Source organism: Oryzias melastigma, linkage group LG17, assembly GCF_002922805.2.
Source record: "Oryzias melastigma strain HK-1 linkage group LG17, ASM292280v2, whole genome shotgun sequence".
In the NCBI taxonomy this organism is placed as follows: Eukaryota; Metazoa; Chordata; class Actinopteri; order Beloniformes; family Adrianichthyidae; genus Oryzias; species Oryzias melastigma.
The window spans coordinates 29138758-29155345 of record NC_050528.1 but is presented as its reverse complement, the minus strand read 5'-3'; the positions used below and the strand labels follow the sequence as shown (position 1 = coordinate 29155345).

The following is a 16588-nucleotide window of genomic DNA, read 5'->3' as shown; positions in this document are numbered from 1 at the left end:
CTAGATGAGAAGTGCCGGTGCTCCGACGTGAGATTTAAAGAAGTCCCGGTGCTCAGCACCGGAGCGCACCGGCCCACTTAAAGCACTGATTAAGTCCCTCATAAATTTTAGCCACGTTGTGGCATTTATTTATCGTATAGTTTCATTGTCTTTTTATTGTTTTAACTACAGTTTTAATCCATGCAGTGCCTCCTCAAAATTTGGCCACAGAGTTTCTGTTATTTTCTATTTTTAAATCTGTTTTATTATGGCTTCTTTTATCTACTGTGTCTTATGACTTCTTATGTTTTAACTAATGTTTATATGTCAGCACCTTGTGTTCAACAGCAAAGTTGATGAGAAGGGCTATATAAAGTAGTTGGTCGGTCGGTTGATTGGGTGATTGATTGATTGATACTTTCTTCTTCTTCTGGAATGTGTAATGTTATAGCAATCAGTAATGCGATCGCCACCTAGTGCCCAAACTGAAACGCCCTCCAAGAGATGCAGAACAATTGTCGGAGCTTCTCCATTTGAGAATCCATGTAACACTGAATGCTGTTAACAATCTCAATATTTCACTAATACATTTTACAATACGTGAACTGGATCAGATTCATAGAAATGTATTCAAAACCTAAAGTAGATTATTAATGTACTTCTAATCAAATGTGTCTAAATGTGTAATTCGCATAAACTTAAAAAAAATTGACTTACAATTAATTTTAAATGAATTGAGAGGTTCGATTAAATTGATTAAAAATCGTAATCGAATCGATCCAGAAATTATTAGCATTCACAGTCATTCAAAGTCCTTTTGCTCATTTTCTGGAGTTTCTGCCTCTGAATCCCACTGAATTGTTTCAGCTTGTTTTTTTTTTTAAATCAGTTTTGACTTTTAGCAGGCTCCCAGACACGGCGTTTGTGTCCACCCCCTCTCCACCAATTCATGTCAATGCCAAAGTTACATAAACTAATTCTAATGAGGCATGGTGTTTATTTCTGACACTTTTATTGCAATAAATCACATGTCTTAAGTAAACTTCACATGGAGAATGATAATTAATACTGTACTGGTTTCACACCTGGACAGCCAATCAGACCTGTACACACACACACACACTCAGAGTTTCCCACTCACCTCCAATGTGTTAATCTGCTTCTCCTCCCACACATCTCTTTCTCTTCATCACACATACCTCCATGCACGCTGAGCTCTCTCCTTCACACTCACCATCTATTTCCTATTGTTTCCTCCTTCTGCTTCTTTCTCACCTTCAATCCCCCACCACACACACACACACACACACACACACACACACTTTGCCTCCACATCAGAGCGTATGGACCTTGACTCATCCCTGTGTCCATCAGGTGGTCCAGGCTCAGGTAAAACTCTCCAGTGTGAGCGCATGGAGGAGCGGTTTGGCTTGCGTCGCGTTGCCCTGGGAGACCTGTTGTGTAGTGAGCTGCAGAGTCACAACGAAAGAGGGCGCCATCTGTTGGACATCCTGGAGAGAGGAGAGAAACTGCCCGAGGTCAGTGTGGTCTCTGCTCCCCCTTCACGTTAACTTGAGTTTTACTGAGTTCAGATTTTCTCTCCATTGAATCAAATACTGCATCTGGGTGAAGGAGTTTGGAGACACTGTGGGACTGGATCCATGCTGCAGACACACTCTGATGATCAAAGAAAGACCCGTTAACCCTTTAACACCGTAGCTACAATGTTTATGTTCTTTGATTTATAGTATTTTTTTAATTGTTAACAGGATCATCTTTTAAACCATCTCCATGCAGATGGATGTTCCTGCTTCTGCAGTTGCACATGATATTCAGGAGTTTGAGCTTCACAGAACTGTAGATTAATGCACCTGTAAGAAGAAATGACAAAATGAAAAGGGTGAGATGTTAAAAATCAAGGTCCACCACCATTACTTGGTTCCATTCAAACCCAATTGAGCAAGTTTACAAAAGACCAAAGTGTTTATTTCTGTCTCGTTTTGTCTCTGTGGACAAAATGAACATCTTCATGGCGATATTTTTACAATTTTGTTTCTGATTGTGCCAAAAATGCTAAACATTATAACAACCTTGGTTCCAGATATATAATATTAAGTGAAGTCGTTTTAACCTGTAAATCATTTTTAACTCTTACATACCGGGATATATGCATTTTAATGCATGTTTTATCTAGAAATGCCAGCATCACTGAAGAGAAAAGCAAAGAATAGAGATGTCATGGCAGCTCTGCCCACACTTTCTGACTAGCAGGTTGATCTGTAGGAGTACTGGTACAAAACCCTGACAGCTACATGAGCAGAAAACCTAACCAACCAAGAAAGAGCAACTAAAATCTCATTCGTTCTGCAAGAAAACCAGCATTTGTCCTTTAGAAGAAGCTTCTTTCCTTCCTCCTTTGCTCTGTGCTGCACATTTACCTGCACTGGAAGCATTACTGAATGGAAAATGTGTCATTATTTCACAGTCAGGAGAACTCAAAGAGCCTTTCACAGAGAACATAAAGCATGTGAGCGCACGAGCATCAGCCTCAGACAGACCAAACCTTCACCATGAAGAAGGCAGTTCATGGAGGACCAAGCTAAACCTCAAGCCCAAACTTTAAAGACCCACTCCAATGAAAATGGCGTTTTGATGTTGTTAACATGTTCTAGTGGCATTTTTCTCATGATGGAGGACATTTATAAAGACATTTCAGATTAAAACTGATTCATTTATTCCATTTGTGGTGAAAAGATTGTATTTGTTGGGTAGGAAATACATTGGGTAGGCCACAAGCCTCCTGCTCCACCCCTCCTCGCCGTACTGAGGAAAAGGGGAGGCGGAGCTACTCCACACTAACTGTCCCGCCCACAACAAAGAGAGAATTTTTGATGAACTCCTGCTGCTCTTCAGAAATTATGTTCTAGAAAACAAAAAGTGTTTTTATTTGTCTAAAAGCATAATAATCATGATTAAAATTGCACCAAGAACACTTTGAAAACATATTAGAGCAGGAGTGTCAAACTCAGTCACACAGGAGGCCAAGATCTAAAACACACAGTAGGTCTCGAACCGAGCAGTAGAAACATTTATTGAATACATAAAAAAACATACTACTCCAGAATAAATCAGCCTAAACCTTAAATAACTTTTAATATTTTGCTCTCCATAAAATATACATTCTATCAAAATTGGGATGTTACTAGATAACATTGGGCCGTTAAAAATAATACAATAAAATGATCTGGGGGCCGGATCTGGCCCCCGAGCCTTGACATTCACACAGGGATTGGAGGATGATCGGAGTGAGACTAAAACATGATTTGGGACATTTTGTTTCTTTGCTTTGTATGATTTTAGAGCCCCAATATTTTGAAAACCTTTAAGCTTCAATTTGTATTTAAAGTTTTTTAAGGCTCATCCTTCCAAACCTTTACTATAAAGCTTTAAAATCTCACTTACATCCCCTCATAACCCCAACCTAGCATTAGCAGTGCAACAAAAATGGTGAATAATATCGTAGATATCCAGCCGTACAGCTGTGATCCAGATTCCAGCTGAGACCAGGAAAACAAAGACGTTCATGGATCTATTTGTCTGTAAGAGTATGCATCAGAATGGAGCGGAGCAGGAAGCTTGTGGCTTGCCATTGTTCCACTTCAAGCATCTATAAGCTTTCTCCAACTGCATTTTTACGTCTGCTCCTGATTCACAATGATTTGAACAAAGAAATACTTAAAAGGGCAATTTGGAGCTTATTTTTTTAATATACATGCCCATTATCAAAAGAAAAATGCCACAAGAACATGTTAAAAACACCAAAACCCCATTTTCAGTGGGTCTTTAACATGCCCGATGCTCGATGTCTCTCCACTTTAAATTCCTCTGCAGTTCACGCTCAGGTCAATTTTTTTTTTATTCACCTCTGAGGCTTTTCTTTTTTTGTGATAAAGACATTTTTTTTAGTTACATGTTAATGTTTTAAAGAAAATGTTTAATCTTCTTACTCTAGCGGTGAATATGTTTAACCTCAGAGAAAGAAAATGGAAAAACATTTTCTGAGTGGGTGAAACGTTTGTTTTTCAATGTAAAAATGTACTTTTTTTGGCATTAGTAATCCTTCTTTTGCGTTGCGGTTTTGGCGTCCAAAACAGTGTTTGAACAAACAACATGAAGCTGAGATTTGGACAGCTCAAAGTCAAGATGGTTGGTCATGACGCTTTGTGCCACATTTGGCTGGCGGTAAAATCCTCTGTATACCAGAATGCTCCTCAGTCAGAGCTGAGTCATTCAACATCCCAAAGGTTCAGACAGTCTAGACTGAACAGAGCAAATGCAGTAAGAAGGATGCTCATCACATCACACACGCTGTAGTTCTGATCCTGCAGCAGACACCAGACAAGAGAGGATTGGAGGGATTTCTAGAGGTTTTTGTTTTCCCCTCAGGAGGGAATTAGTTCAGAAAGTCAGTAAGCCTGTGTGGCCAGGTGACAAAAGAGAAGATAAGCAATTACAGAGAGAGGCAGTCACTATAACAGCTCGCACTTCAAGTTGCTAGCACGAGATAATTTGGTACAGAGAGAGCAAAGCCAATAACAGGCAGAAGAATAAAGCTTCAAGCCAGAGCAGAAAGAGCTTTTCAACGGGCCTCAGTTAGACGGATGCTGCAGCCGCCATGAAAGAAACATCTGCTTCACCGTGGAGGGGGCACCTCCAGAACACTTCCATTCTTTTCATAAAGGTCATTCCATTTTTTATTTTAGCAGATACTGAAAGGCTGGTCTAATGAGGCAACTCCTAAAATCCAGTTCTAGAAGAGAGGTGTGGAAATGTGGCTGGACAGAAGCAAATCAACTCACCCAGAAGGTCACAAAGGAAAACACGTTGACTGAGGGGCAAAAGGGCAACAGCAGAGTCCCAGGAGCGAAAACACATTAATGTCTGTCGTCTGAGCTCTGGTTCTGTTTGAGAGCTGATGTTCAGAAATGTTCAAAGGTTCAAACTACCTCCAAAACAATCCGAAATGAAAAGTCCTCAAAGAGAGAACTGCTGTATCAACGTTTCTGGATCAACAATGAAAAATATTGTGTTTACAGTTTAAGAGTTGTACAGTGGTGCAGTGGTTAGCACTCTCGCCTCACAGTGAGAACATTCTGGTTCAAATCCCAGCTGGGCTCTTTCTGTGTGGAGTGTCCATGTTCTCCTCAAAAACACAATTCATCAGTTAGTTGGTGACTCTAAATTCTTCCTAGAGTGCATATGAGTGTGTGGTCCTGCAACAGACAGGTGGATCAGCATGTGTCTCACCTTCACCCAGCAGCATATAGGCGCCAGCAACCCGGTGACTCTCAAAGGGATTTAGCGGGTTCAGAAAATGAATGTCCTAATCATGTGTTGATACATACACACTTTTTTAAATTATGTTCGAAAAAAATTATGACTTTCATAAAAATTGTCCAAAAGACAAAAATACTGTTTTTTAATATTTTTATTAAATACAAAATCTTTTTTTTTTTTTTTTTTGACACAAAGGAATTAAAAACAAAAAATACGACCTCAGTAAAGTGGATTTATAGCCAATCGGTTTTCAAATAATCATAGTTTCCGGACACGTTTGAATCAGGACATTTAAGCAGTAATTGTTTAGTACATTTATATAACTAGACGTATATTTACATTACTGCTTTAAAGATTATCCTGCAACAAATAGCGTCCCCTTAAATTTGTTACATTCTTTCTGAAACACTGGGACCCCTATTTAAATTTTAAATAGATAAATGGACTGGTTAAATGCAAAAAAACCACATATATTTTCATATATATGTCATATTAGTCAAACTTTATTCATAAAATACTTTTCATACATATGTTGCACAAAGTTCTTTACATAGTACAAACATTAAGTTAATTCACCAGGAAGTTTAACAAAACTATAGTTAAGATTTTTAACTGATGAAAACAATAGTTTTATAACTTATATATTTTAAAAAGTACATAATAAGAAAATGATGCTCTTTAACATTTCCTCAGTTAAGGTAGAAACTCTGAACTTGTGGATCTGAAGACGAAAAACTCCCACGCCGACTTTTACTACAACTTGATTTCAAAGCTGCTTAAGCTTCTTAGTGCAGATTAGGGTCATGTCCCGCGTGCTCTACAACATGAGAACTGAAAATGTGCTCTTGAATGAGTGAGACGGTTTTATTTAGAGATAAATGCGGAGGGCGGTGATTGAAAAATGAAGAATAACCCCACAGGAAGCAGATTATTGAGGTGCTCTTCTCCAGGTTTGAAGCATTTAGAAAGGGAGCCTCATGTGGAGCTGAAGGTTTTATCTTCCTGTGCTATGACAGCCTGATGTTCACACATGAATTTAAATAAACTGAAATCTCACAGGTAGAATATGACTTTATACTACACTGTTGCCTAGCAACAAACACCATGCTGTTGTTGTCATTAATATGATATTTTCTAAAGTTATATCTGAAAAGAATGAGTGGGTATGGGTTAAAAATATTGCAGAGCAGAAATACCAAATTCAGAATAGCAGCTCACTTTTTAAAGAGTCGAAACCGATCAAAAAAACGTGTCTGGATGAGTTTCATAAATGAAAATGTGGAGTTCTTCACCTACAGTTTTAGTTAATGATCTTTCCTCCACTACAGTCTGGACATAAACGGACATCATGGCTTAACTTGCAAAGTAACTCAAATTATCTTTGTTTTAACTAATGGTATCAAATTTTAGCAAACATGATCATCTTCCTACCTAAAGGAAGAATTTTACAACTTTTGAATTATTTCAAAATGTCTGGCATTTACACAGAAGCTGAGTTTATACATTAAAAAACAAATTTCTAATGCTTCAACACAGAGAGGTTTTTTTGTTTTTGTTTTTTTGAATGTGACTTTATCCAGAATAAAAAAACATATTCAACAAACACAGCTGAGAACATCATCCCATCCATGTGCAGAACCTGCTGGACTCATGGGGTTGCTGGAGCCTATCCCCAGCTGTTTGGTGAAGCTGGGGTACACCCTGAATATACAGTCAGTCAGCTCTCTACGGGGGACCGAGCGTTTTATCCTACTTCTAGGAGAGCGCCCAGCAGCCACCCTATGGATGTCAAGATTTCACTCCAAGCCTCTTCCAACTGTAGGTGGTGGACATGCGCTTGTAAACAGTAGAAAAAGTAGAAGAAGCCCCTCCGTACTTATCCAGTGTGAAGACCACAGGCTAAATGTGGGTTCTAGAAAACACAAAAATCCTTAACATATGGTAACTTTTCAACCGTTAGGATCATTCCAGTAGATCTACTGGATGAAAAGTTACAGTAAATCCAAGAACAAAAACACAAGCACTCCGGTGTTAAAGGGTTACATAAGCAAATATAATCTGCCAATGGGATAATATTCTTCCCATGAATTTTGCTTATAAGAAATAAATATTTTCCCAAACTGTTTTGCTATTGAAAAATTTAATTATCCTTGCAAGACAAAAGCTAAAACATGTTTTCTTGAAACAAGGGTCATTTTATTTTCAAATTCGGTTTTTGCAGCGTTTCCCATCAGACAACTGTGTTCCATCACCTCTGTCATTGGTAGGAACTTCACCGAAAAATGCACTTCATGGTCAGACGGTTATTCTATTCATAATACGAGTTATATAACGAGTTTCTACGGATTCCAAGGATCTATCCCACATGTGAGCAGAGGAAGGTCGCTCCGCCTCAGACGGATGTCTGCGCGTTTGCACCTTCATGAAACCATAGGAACCTCATCACTTGTAGCTGTGTTCAGGGTTTATAAATAACTGCTGCTCCATCATTTCTGCTGTTTCTCCTTCAGAGCAAAACCGTGATGACTGTCTGAAAGCCTCTTTGCAACGTCGTTTTCTGATTACACCCACAAAGGGCTGGCGATGGATTTTCTTCTCTCTTGTTATCCCAGAGATTGTGCTGTTCTTTCCACAACGCTGGCTGCTGCATCATTTGTTGTGTGTGTATTTTTGATCTGCAGGTTGCTCTGCTGGAGCTGCTGTGTGACGCCGTGGCGTCTTCAGTCCGTCAGGGAAAAGGCCTTGTGGTCAGCGGATTCCCCAGAGACCTGAAACAGGCGCAGGAGTACGATGCCAAGGCAAGAGCGGCAGTGTCATGGTTCAACCTGCTACCTCCTCCTTCAACCACCAGAGGGAACTCTCACCTGAGTTTTGACCACCTCATCTACCTTCACTCAGGACTCTGATCATCCTCAGCTGTTTTCCATCTGCTCATCACCACCACAGTATTTAGTCTGGTTCTCACCACAGCTCACTGTGAAGTCTTGTTTGTTCCTACATCCATTTCTGAGCGTTTATGCCTATTAGATCCTCTGGTTTTCGACTCCTGCCTGCCTCCTTGACTCCCTGTCTGCCTGTGTCCTGACCTCTGCCTGTACTTTGACCTTGCCTTGCCTCAGCCTGTGTCCCCCATTAAAACCACGTTTGCATATGGATCCACACGCCTCTGCCTCTTCATCACAGGCAGACACAGATCAGAGTAGACTCGAGTCCTGGACAGGTGGACAGGAAGAATACAGAGTGAAAGATTAAAAAAAAACAAAAAGAAAAATCCAAACCCTTTTGTTTGTTACTGAAATGAATAGAAACAGATGCTCTAACTAAAATGTGTCAAAGCCCGGGGGCTGGATCCGGCCCTCCGGGTAATTCTATCAGGCCCTCCAGATCTTTTTTTTTTATTAATGGCCCGATATTATCTTGCACTTCTTTCTAACTAGTATATTTTAGACAAAATATGTTTTCATGGAGAGTGAAATACTGAAAGTTATTTAAGGTTGAAGTTGATTTATTCTGGAATTATATTCATGACTGTTTTTATTATTCATAATGATGTTAAAATGTTATGGTTTTAAAGTTTTTAAAATTGGCATCCTGCAAACTTATTGGACTATTTTGGCATTGATTTTTTTAAGGTATTTTTGAGTTTAGCTAATATTTCAGCTCCATCCAAGCTGTTTTGGGTAATTTAGATTTTTTTTTTTTTTTTTGGCTGTTTTAAAGTTTAACTAATCTTAAGGCTAAATACTAGCTGTTTTGGCTAAATGACACTTTTTTCAGTTTTTTAGGCTGTTTTGAAGTTTAGCTATTTTATCAGCTACATGCTAGCTGTTTTGGCTAAATGACACTTTTTTCAGTTTTTTAGGCTGTTTTGAAGTTTAGCTATTTTATCAGCTACATGCTAGCTGTTTTGGCTAACCTAAGTTTTTTTGTAGGCTAATTTGCCATTTAGCTAATATTTAAGCTGGCTATCAACTTCAGCGTTTTCAGCTATAATTTTCAGAATATTCAGCTATCAGCACCAGGATCTTCAGCAGCTAAATTCAGTTTAGAGCATTCCCACTAGCATTATCAGAGGCAATGCTATATAATGTTACGACTTGCTCTAGACTGTAACAAAGAAGCGGGGAGATGGAACCGGTTTTAACAGTGACAAACACTTCAAGTTGTCTAAAGACTAGAAAAGAGTCGAGAGAGCAGGGAGCACGCAGCGAGTTCCGCGTAGCAGCAGTGGCGTTGAACCCGGCAGGAAGTCCTAGCAGAAGCCCCCCCCCCCTGAGGTCCTCAGGCTGAGTTTTTATTCCCAAATCCCCAAAACACCTGCACCTGTAGGGGGAGGAGACTCAGGGCAGACAAACAGAAAGACAGACAAATACGACTCAGGGTCGTAACAATATCTAGTTCTTAATATGTTAAAAAGTTACGTTTTTAAAGTTTTAATAAATGAATGTTCAATAAATGTTTATCCTGTTCGGCCCACGACCTAAGGTGTGTTTTGGATTTTGCCCCCCTGTACGATTGAGTTTGATACCTCTGCTCTAACCCTTCCACTGGTTTAACAGCTAATTTCATGTCCTGTGCATCAGATGGGAGATCCCAGCGCCGTGATCCTGCTTACTTGCTCACCAGAAACCATGTCCAGTCGGTTGCTTCGTCGTGGGAGATCCTCCTCCGGCCTCCTTCCCTCCTCAGACACAGAGAGCTCTCTGAGCAGGAGGTCTGAGAGCTTCTGCAGCGACAGCCAGGAGGTCACAGCTTACTATGAACGCAAGAAGCTTCTGCACACGGTGAGTTAGAGATCAGGGGGTCAGATCCACGCCACCCAGACTAGGATGGCTCTCATTCAAAAACAAATGTTTCTTAATAGGGTTGGAAATCGATTAAAAAAACGAGTTAATCGTGAACCTGAAAAAAATTAATCGCGATTAATCGCAATTTTTTTTTGTTACAGTATTTGCCAACCACTTATTACCTGTAAATAACCACAATATGAAATCACACGCAAAATTGCACCTTTAGAATTTTAATTTTTAACCATTTGGAACCTAGGGTCTAAAACTCAGTTTTTATCTACTTTTTAATTTTCAATGTGAAAGATTACCTTGCTTATTTTGTGCTATTTTGTACCAATGTAACACTACCTTTATTTTGTCATTTTTCCATGTTATATTCACACACTAGACATAAAATCATGCAAAAACTGAAAATTGCATCTGTAAAAATGGGATTCATTTTGCTGTGGAAACCCCAAACATGTTTAACAAACTGTTTTTACAACATTGAATGAAAGTTTTAGATGTAACTTTATAAAAACAACACAAACACATTTTTCAACAAACTTAACATATAACAGCAGCGGGGGGCGGGACTTTAGTGGAGAACTTCTTTTAGACATCGCCGGTGCTCATTGTTGTAGAAAATTCATGTCTGTCCCCATCCCAAAATAAAAGTGATCGGTTTCCTTGTTATTAGATTTCTAATAGTCGATAGCTCAGTTTAGCTCCACCCACTTTAGCGCTGCTCTTTTTAACCGCCATCAGATCCATGTTCATCTTCCGCTTTATTTATTAAAATAAAAGATTGCTTTTGTCCAAAATCTGCAAATAACGGCCATATTCTCTCTTATATTCAGTAAAATCTCCATCACAGAATATTTAAAAACATTTAAGTTTATTTTCGATTGAGTTTTCTTGCACTGACCTCATAGCTGCACAGAAGGACACCTGAGGCGTTCATAAATATTATATAATAAGAGTTAACGCTTTCTGATTAATCACGTGCATTAACTTTCACAGTGCTACTTTTTAACAGTTATCAACTTTAAGCAAATTAAAAGCAGGATTATACATCAATTTCTGCTTAAGAAGTACTTATTTAATTTAGAAATGTGTTCCTCTGAACTAACTGAGATTATCAAGTAATATTTAATAGGTAATATAGTAAGTGCAGGGAGTTTAGTACTTCAGATGGTTTGTGGATGAGATAAAAATGTACTTTTTGTTATAATAACAGCATCAAAAGAAGCATCATTTTAACTGTAGGGCTTCTACGATTAATCCACTAATTGATGACTAATCAACCATTAAAATAGTCGACGACTAATTTAATTGTCGATTAGTCGTTACTTTATATTCTATGGAGTCAAGAGTGTTGTAAAGTTGAAAGTTAGAACAGCATTCTGTTAGCTTTTTGGACTATTTTGGAATTTATTAAGGTTTTTAAGGCTAATTTGGAGTTTAGCTAATATTTCAGCTACATGCTAGCTGGTTTGGCTAATTTAGGATTTTTAAAAGTTTTTTAGGCTATTTTGGAGTTTAGCTAATATTTCAGCTGCATGCTAGCTGTTTTGGCTAACTTGTTTTTTTTTTCATTTTATTATGCTAATTTCAGATTTAACTAATATTTTAGCTGGCTATCAGATTCAGCATTTTCAGCTTTTAACTCCAGTGATTTCAGCTATCAGCATCTCTAGTTATCAGCTTCAGCATCTTCAGCAGCCAAATTTAGCTTACAGCATTCCCACTAGCATTATTGCAGGTAAAAATATATATAGTAATTTTTAGTTAGTTTATAGCTGTGTGCTTTACATCCAGTTTGCACATGATCCGATTAGTCGACTAATCAGAAAAAATGATTGATGGTGATTAGTCGACTATTAAAATAATCATTTGTGGCAGTTAGTATGATTGCCTGGGGCTGCTTTGCAGTTTTCAGACCTGGATGAGGGCCTGTGTGGTGGTGTAGTGGTCAGCGCTCTCACCTCACAGGGAGAAGGTCCTAATTCAAGTGTCATCTGGGTTCCTTCTGTGTGGAGTGTACACGTTCTCCTTGTGGGTTTCCTCCTAGTCCAAAGACATGCTTCAAATGGTTGGTTGGTGTCTCTAAATTGTCCCTGGGTGTTAATATGTGTACGCTTGTGATTGTGTGTCCCTGCAACAAATTAGTGACATGTTCAGGGTGTACTCCTCATTTACTCGACATGGACGGGCTCCGGCGACCCTATGACCCTGAAATTCTGGGTTCCTGTGGAAAATGTGCTTTCAGCAGATGCAGAGGTGACAGAAAACATCTGACCAAACCTTTTAGAGCATTTTGCCGCCCCAGACTGTCACAGGTTCCTGTACATTAGAGGAAAACAGGACGTCAGATGGTTTCTTGAATATTGAATCTGTTCACATGTTGAAGGAAATTTATGAAACTTTTTTTTTTTTTTTACTTCCAGAGCTGGCTCCATTAATGCTTTAACCCTTTAACACTTGAGATGTCGCTGGTGACCCTCAAGAACAAAATATTTAACACACTGTAACTTTTTAGCTGTTTACACGATCAACATAAGTCCAGTAGATTTTGAAGGAGAAAAGCGGCGTAAGCCGCTTTTCTCCTTCAAAATCTACTGGACTTATGTTGATCATGCTAACAATTAAAGGATTAAAGCTCAAACTCTGGAGCTCACTGTTATGCAAACATCTGTTTAGGATTTTACCAAACGACAAAAGACAAAGTTATCTTTAAATCTGTGAAAAAGTACTGAGAAACTTGTCTAATCCTCTCATTGTCTCAACACATGTAATTATTATACAGAGTCACAGGCAGATGATACAGAAACAAAAGGAAAAAAACTGCTTTGAACGGAAAAAAAGTAGTAATTGGACTTTAATGGATGAAACACTGACGGCTGAGTTGGCAGCCATGATAAAGACTGGCAGATTATCTACGAGATGATTAAAGGCTTTGATTTTTGATAAGAACAAAGACATTCTTTACTAGAAGAGAAGGCATGATGCTATCAGGCATTTTAAATTTGTTAATGCTTCCTCTTCAAGGCGGTGTCTCTCCTGCAGACCCTCGACCCACAAGAGGACTGACTGAATGAGGCTCAAAGATCATTAGCAACACCGGCTCCAATTGAAGCTCATGTTTTTTTAAAAGACAAACAGCTGATTGAATACAGGCATTTTGGGGATTTTTAAAAATGGAAAACAAAAGAACTGAGTCAGAGGACCAAACTGTGGAGACTGAGGTACACATTTTAACATTTGGAGTCTGTGTAAAGGAGCAGGGGTGTCAAACATACGGCCCACCAGATGGTCTAATCTGGTAGAAAAATGAAGAAAAAAAAAGTATGTTGAAAAAAAAAGCAAGTTTTTAGCCCATTCCTGTGGCAAGTTATGGTTCTGTGAAGAAATGACTGCAATGTGCAATTCTACCACTAGGGGGAGAAAAGGGAAATATTTTTGGACATTTCTTTGTATTTTGCAGACTTGAATGACATTGAAACGTGTTGTCACACAGGATTTGAATCATGATATTTATGGCCTGGTGAAGGTCAAACCATGCCGAGTTTCAGGAGAACTCCAAATTCTTATGTTCACAGTATTTTGTTACATTTTTCGCACATTTGCACATCTATATTTTAGGCAGAGTGTTTGATTTTTTTTTTCCTAAAGCTTCCTATTACTATCGGGATTGCCTCAATGTTATATGTAAAATATTCAGTTTGTGTAAAATTGAGTAGACCATTTTTTTTTTTTTAAGTAAAATCCATTTTATTTCACATGATCGGATCGGGACATCCCCACTTAGACGTGAACAAATGTTCAATAAACTTGTTCAGTACACATAGACAATAGACCAAAGATATAGAGAGTGGATGTAAACATATATTTTTGGCACAAATGGAGCCCCGTATAACCCAGTCTCAGCCAGAATCCGCCCTCAGTGGCCCAAAGGTAACTTGAGTTTGAGAACGCTGTTGTAAACTGTCTTTACTGCTCAGACAAGAGTCGCCACCTGCTGGCTGTTCAAAGAATGCCCGTTGAAAGCCTTCATCAATTAAAGGTTAGGGTTCAGAAATGGTTTTGCTGGTGAAAAAAGCCGGCTTTGACCTTAGGGAGGCCTGGTGAGTGTGTGTGGGCTTCAGTGGCCTGATTGATGTTCCCATGAGGGCAGGTGGAAAATCACAGGCTTTTTTCTTCTGGGAGATAAATCCTAACTTCAAACAGGATTTATTTGAACATTTAAATGCCAAAGCGGGGCGAGTGTGTGCTTAAATGCCACATGAGGTATTGAGGTCACCACTGGGCTGTGTGTTTACACCGCACCCTGCTGCTGTGGGCGTGAAGGCTTCTGAAAGGCTTCTCCTCGTCTCCTGTTGCAGGTTGATGCCGAGACGTCGCCAGACGACGTGTTCCTCCAGATCTGCCAGACGATGGCGTCCTGCTCAACCATCTAATTCCCCCTTAAACCCCCGCTGCTCAGCAGACCCCCCAGTGAAGACTTCTCTCCCTTTACCCCATGGACACTCCTCCACACACCCCCACATTGAACCTCAGTGGTATGCATGTTTTACCTCTCGCTCTCTGTCACATTCTGCTTTATCCCCTCCAACATATGCTGCCAACCGAGGCTCCCTCCTGTACAGAGACGAGCGCCTCTGCTGTGACTGGGAGCGTGCACGCTCTCATGCACAGCAGCCCGCTCCGTATTCTAACAAGCATGCTCCACTTACAGTTCAGCTTCAACTGCCTTTTTGTGCATTAACTCAAAAGCAGCAGACAAAACTTTGAAGTGTTGCGATTTCTGCATTTTTTATGTTTACCAGCTCATAGTACAGGTTCTTGTTTGATAACTTGTCTGGTAGTTAACACTTAATAAAGCCAGTGCGTTTGACTACCTCTGTGTGTGTTCATTTGGAGGGAGACTGTTTGTCTTACAGCGACACCTGCTGTCTGGATAGAACAAGCACACGTTCAACATCCTATAACAAAATCACTGGAAGGATAGACCGTCTATAGGTCAGAGGTCTGCAACCTGAGGCTCTGGGGTCACATGTGGTGCTTTGAGTGAAGAAAAACAAAACGATAAAAGGTCCTAAATTTTAAAAGTTACTTAGTTAAAATTGATTCAATTTGAGATTATTTAAGTTTATGACTGAGTGTCTTGTAGAAAACCCCTGCTGATACTACACAGACTCAAAGGACCTTAATGTGTTCTACTATTACTCTACCAGTTGCACAAATCTTAAATACTATCAAAACGTTAGCATTTTTTTTTCTTTAATTGCTCTTTTCGTGTTTAAGGCACATATTTTATGCTGCACAACAATATTTATTGAGTTTACAAAAGAGAGTTGCAAACTATTTCTAATAAATCATGAAGCAACAACAGGTTATCAGCAGTAATACGTGGGGAAAAGCATGACGGTCTATATCCAAGCAGACCTAAGGAACAACCAGAGAAAAAGCCATTGGGTGGACAGAGATAGGCAACTCCAGGCCTGCAATGTCTGCATGATTGCCAGATATCCACGTTATACTTATGAATGATTACCTGGTTCAGGTGTGTCCAGCCAATTAGAACATGCCAGAGCAGGATTGCAGCCCTTGAGGCCTGGAGTTGCCTATCTCTGTGTGGGACGATCCTATGTGAAACAGGAAGTCTTTTATTTTGAAAGGGGAAAAAAGGGGCTTTTTCTTTGCAAATTTCTGTTTTTATTCATGCAAAAAAAGATATGTAATTTACATCAAAAGTCACAACATTTTTAAAAGGGTGAAATAAGATTTGGTTTTGATCAGTGAGAAACTTAGGCATAAATGGTTCTTTTAGTATGAAAAGTTGCAGACTCTTGTTCCAGGTTTGAGTTCACTGAGGTTATTTCACAGTATTTTCAGATTTTCTGATTCTTTTGTAAAGTCATTTAACTAATTATTGTCAAAAATAGTTTGAAAATAAAATGTTTTTAAGATCAAAACTCTGAATTTTCAGACACTAGACCTCACAGGGACATGAGTGTAACAGGTGTTCTGTGGTCCACTTGGTCGCTTGTGTTTGCTACATACTAGTGAGGAAAGTTGGATCTGGGTTCTTATGGGTTAAATAAGTCTAAATCGGGGAGGAGTCTGCAACCTTCAACACTTAAAGAGCCGTTCGGGTCGATTTCTCTCCAACCAAAACCCAGTAGGAGGCACAAAGTTTTCACTCACCCTTCAGAAAAAAAAAAATGTTTTTGTTACTGAAATGATAAATTTAAATAAAGTATTGTGGTTTTTGGCATGAATAAAATTAAGAGAAAATAGCCTTACAAAAAAAGTAGTTCATAACTTCTGAAAGAGCTTTGCATGACTTTCTTTCAAAATAAAAGTCATCATGCCAGCATAGGATCATGTCAATGCAGCAAAATAAAAAATATATATATATATTTGGAACAATAAAAAAAAGAAGCAAGCAGGTGCCGAGGGAGATTGGTGACATTGAGTCCGAGTGGACCATGTTCTCC

At 39.1% G+C, this 16588-nt stretch overlaps 1 protein-coding gene across 2 annotated transcripts in view; it reads left to right on the top strand.

Moving 5' to 3' along the window:
- Nucleotides 1-14987, top strand: part of ak5 (adenylate kinase 5) — a 99590-nt gene extending 84603 nt beyond the window's left edge. Inside the window, exons 11-14 of one of the 2 annotated variants that reach the window (XM_024281640.2) lie at nucleotides 1354-1517; nucleotides 7998-8114; nucleotides 9900-10100; nucleotides 14471-14987. In XM_024281640.2, the coding sequence (XP_024137408.1) occupies nucleotides 1354-1517; nucleotides 7998-8114; nucleotides 9900-10100; nucleotides 14471-14545 (557 nt within the window). In that variant the 3' untranslated portion in view covers nucleotides 14546-14987. Of the gene's footprint in view, nucleotides 1-1353; nucleotides 1518-7997; nucleotides 8124-8499; nucleotides 8642-9899; nucleotides 10101-14470 lie in introns of those variants that run through there. The other variant, XM_036216425.1, reaches the window with a different exon arrangement.
- Nucleotides 14988-16588: the final 1601 nt, after the last annotated feature.